General features: G+C 38.1%; 1 protein-coding gene across 1 annotated transcript; it reads left to right on the plus strand.

Annotated features, from left to right (window-relative positions):
* Positions 1–259: 259 nt before the first annotated feature.
* Positions 260–1,444, plus strand: LOC131597060 (F-box/kelch-repeat protein At3g23880-like). Its single transcript, XM_058869775.1, has one exon. It carries the CDS (start codon positions 260–262, stop codon positions 1,442–1,444), a length of 1,185 nt encoding a protein of 394 aa, XP_058725758.1.
* Positions 1,445–4,011: the final 2,567 nt, after the last annotated feature.

Consider the following 4,011-nt stretch of genomic DNA (forward strand, 5'->3'; position numbering starts at 1 on the left):
AAATTAAATCAAATTATAGAATAAGATTTGGAAGTACTCAATAAGATTGAGAAGTAAAAACCATTATCGCATCTTTTGTATTGTGTTGTCCGTTCACTAGGATTGCCGCCGTAAGGGGGTGATTATCTCTTCTGTAAAGCAGCATCATGAAACCATCATATAGCGAATTTTGTGTGTTCTCAGTTTACTTGGATTGCCGTCGCCATAAGGGTTCAAACTTTGAACTCTACGGTTCTCTTCATCCTTACGTTCGCACATGATGAATATCTCTCCTGCAACCATTGCATCCTCGCCGGTAACCTTGCCGGAAGAACTTATCGCAGAGGTATTATCCTTGCTTAAAGTAAAATCACTTTTGCGATTCAAATGTGTGAACAAGTCCTGGAACTCACTCATCTCCGATCCATTCTTCGTCAAAATGCACCTCATTAAATCATCACGAAACCCACACATTCTTCATTCCCTCACATACTTATCGAGTACTTCCAATTCCAAAATTGGCCTACAAAATCTTTCCATACTACGCAGTTTGCTCGAGAATCCCTCCATCAATCTCTTCCCAAAAGATTCTATATACTTGATGGAAAAGTGTTGTCATATTATTGGTTCCTGCAATGGATTGACTTGTTTAGTCACTTCTCCCCGATATCCTAAGTGTGAGATAGAACTCGATATATGGAATCCAGCAACCAGATGTTTGTCCCAAAAACTAGACTCTTGGTACCATGATCTTAATTTCTTGTTTAAGTTATCATTCGGTTATGATAATTTAACTGATAAATATAAGGTGGTGGCCTTCCGTTCCAAGCAGGTCCGAGTTTTCACTATTGGTGATAATGTTTGGAGAAATGTTCAAATATTTCCTACCTATCCCTACGAGGATCCCTACACTTGCTGCCAATTGAATGGTGTCTATTTGAATAATAGCCTTAATTGGTTTTCCCTTCGAGGTTTCCGCCCTAATGATTGTTATCGTAGTAGGAATCTTAGTGTTCAACAATTTGTGATCATCTCATTTGATTTGGGAATAGAGACCAATACACAAATTTTGTTCCCTCATGATTTTGATCAAGTGCCAGATGTTCCACCAATTGTTTGCGTGTTGATGGAATGTCTTTGTTTTTCTCACTATTCTAAGGGGTGTGATTTTGTTATATGGCAGATGAAGGAACTCGGAGTCCAGGAATCTTGGACGAAATTGCTTAAATTTGATTATTGTAATCAATGTGGTATTTTTGAAGTTCATGATATGTTGCCTCTGCATGTCTTTGAGAATGGAGATACGCTGATATTCGCCAGCAATCCTAAACAATTAATTCTCTATAATTGCAGTGAAAATAGAGTAGTAAAGCAAACTACAGTTACAAATAGAATACTCATAAGTTGGTTTAATATCAACAATTATGTTGAAAGTTTGCTTTCACTCATACAATGGAAATGGTAACAATGGTTATACTAGACCACCAGTGTTTGATGGTGAAAACTTTGAATACTGGAAAGATAAACTTGAAAGTTACTTTCTTGGTCTAGATGCTGATCTATGGGATCTTCTGTTGGATGGTTACAAACATTCAGTTAAAGCCAGTGGTGTAAAGCTCACAAGACAAGAAATGACTGATGAGCAAAAGAAGGAATTCAGAAATCATCACAAGTGTAGGACTGTTTTGTTGAATGCTATCTCTCATGCTGAGTATGAGAAGATATCTAACAGGGAAACGACCCATGACATATATGAGTCTTTGAAAATGACTCATGAAGGAAATGCTCAAGTCAAGGAGACCAAAGCTCTTGCACTAATCCTGAAGTATGAAGCCTTCAAGATGGATGATGATGAAAACATTGAGAAGATGTTTTCAAGATTTCAAACTCTAACTGCTGGATTAAGAGTTCTGGACAAAGGCTACACCAAGGCTGATCATGTGAAGAAGATCATCAGAAGCTTGCCCAGAAGATGGGGCCTAATGGTGACTGCATTCAAGATAGCAAAGAATCTGAATGAAGTCTCTTTGGAAGAGCTGATCATTGCCCTGAGTAGTCATGAAATTGAGCTTGACGCAAATGAACCTCAGAAGAAAGGTAAGTCTATTGCATTAAAATCTAATTATAAAAATTGCAATAACGCTTTTCAGGCTGAAGAAGAAGATTCTGAAGAATCAGAATCAGAAGAAGAAGATGAACTGTCCATGATTTCCAGAAGGGTAAACCAACTCTGGAAAAGAAAGCAAAGGAAGTTCAAGAGCTTCAGAAGCTCAAAGAAGCCTGAAAGAGGAGAATCTTCTGGAGGCAGAAGATCTGACAAGAACAAGGTTATCTGCTATGAGTGCAATGAGCTTGGACACTTCAAGAATGAATGTCCAAAACTTCAAAAGGAGAATCCCAAGAAGAAGTTTCATAAGAAGAAAGGTCTTATGGCAACATGGGATGATTCAGAATCAGAATCAGACTCTGAAGGCGAGCAGGCAAATCTTGCACTAATGGCCACAGTGGATGATGGATCAGAATCTACATCAGAATCAAATTCTGAAGAGGTATTTTCTGAACTATCTAGAGAAGAGTTAGTTTCCAGTTTGACTGAACTTCTGGAACTCAAGGCTCATCTTGAATCTGAAACTAAGAAGCTTGAATTGGAAAATTCTGAATTAAAAGAAAAAGTTATAAAATTATCCAACAATGTTGGATCCTCTTCTGATTCAGAAAAGTCCACTCCAAGCCTGAACCATATTCTGAAAGAATATGACTTAAGTTTCAGGAAGTTCTTATCTAGAAGTATTGGCAGAAGTCAGCTAGCTTCTATGATATATGCTGTCTCTGGAAACAAAAGAGTTGACATTGGTTATGAGGGTGAACCCCCATACAAGCTTGATTCTGTGGATGATATGAAAATATCATACAAGCCTCTGTATAATCAATTTAAGTTTGGCCACTCACATGATATTAGGCACACATCACATGCTAAAAGCTTTCACATAACACACACTAAGAAGCATGTGACACAACCTAAGAAATATCATGTAACTAAGGATAAAGATGATCATGTTGTTCCTCCTATTTCTTATAATGCTAAACCCAAGTTCAATTAGAACTTGAAGAAAACTAACAAGAAAGGACCCAAGAAGATGTGGGTACCTAAGGAAAAGATTATTCCTATTGCAGATATCCTTGGCTGCAAAGAAGACAAAGCACAACATGTCATGGTACCTGGACTCTGGGTGCTCGCGAAACATGACAGGAAGAAGGTTTATGTTCCAAGACCCGGTGCTTAAATCCGGTGGAGAAGTCAAGTTTGGAGGAGATCAGAAGGGCAAGAGAATTGGCTCTGGAACTATAAATTCTGGTAACTCTCCTTCCATAACTAATGTACTTCTTGTAGAAGGATTAACACATAACTTATTATCCATAAGTCAATTAAGTGACAATGGTTATGATATAATCTTCAATCAAAAGTCTTGCAAGGCTGTAAGTCAGAAGGATGGCTCAATCCTATTTACAGGCAAGAGGAAGAACAACATTTATAAGACAGATCTTCAAGATCTTAAGAATCAGAAGGTAACCTGTCTTATGTCTGTTTCTGAAGAGCAGTGGGTCTGGCATAGAAGATTAGGACATGCTAGTTTGAGAAAGATTTCTCAGATTAACAAACTAAAACTTGTCAGAGGACTCCCTAATCTGAAATATCAATCAGATGCTCTTTGTGAAGCATGTCAGAAGGGCAAGTTTTCCAAACCTGCATTCAAGTCTAAGAATGTTGTCTCTACCTCAAGGCCATTAGAACTTCTGCACATTGATCTGTTTGGCCCAGTCAAAACAGCATCTGTCCGAGGGAAGAAATATGGATTAGTCATCGTAGATGATTATAGCCGCTGGACATGGGTAAAGTTCTTAAAACACAAGGATGAGTCTCATTCAGTGTTCTTTGAATTCTTCACTCAGATTCAATCTGAGAAGGAGTGCAAAGTCATAAAGGTCAGAAGTGATCATGGTGGCGAATTTGAGAACAGATTCTCTGAGGAG

Source organism: Vicia villosa, linkage group LG4, assembly GCF_029867415.1.
Source record: "Vicia villosa cultivar HV-30 ecotype Madison, WI linkage group LG4, Vvil1.0, whole genome shotgun sequence".
In the NCBI taxonomy this organism is placed as follows: domain Eukaryota; kingdom Viridiplantae; phylum Streptophyta; class Magnoliopsida; order Fabales; family Fabaceae; genus Vicia; species Vicia villosa.

Excerpts from the sequence above, each read along its gene's own strand:
- LOC131597060 (XM_058869775.1), top strand. The coding sequence starts at position 260 with ATGAATATCTCTCCTGCAACCATTGCATCCTCGCCGGTAACCTTGCCG.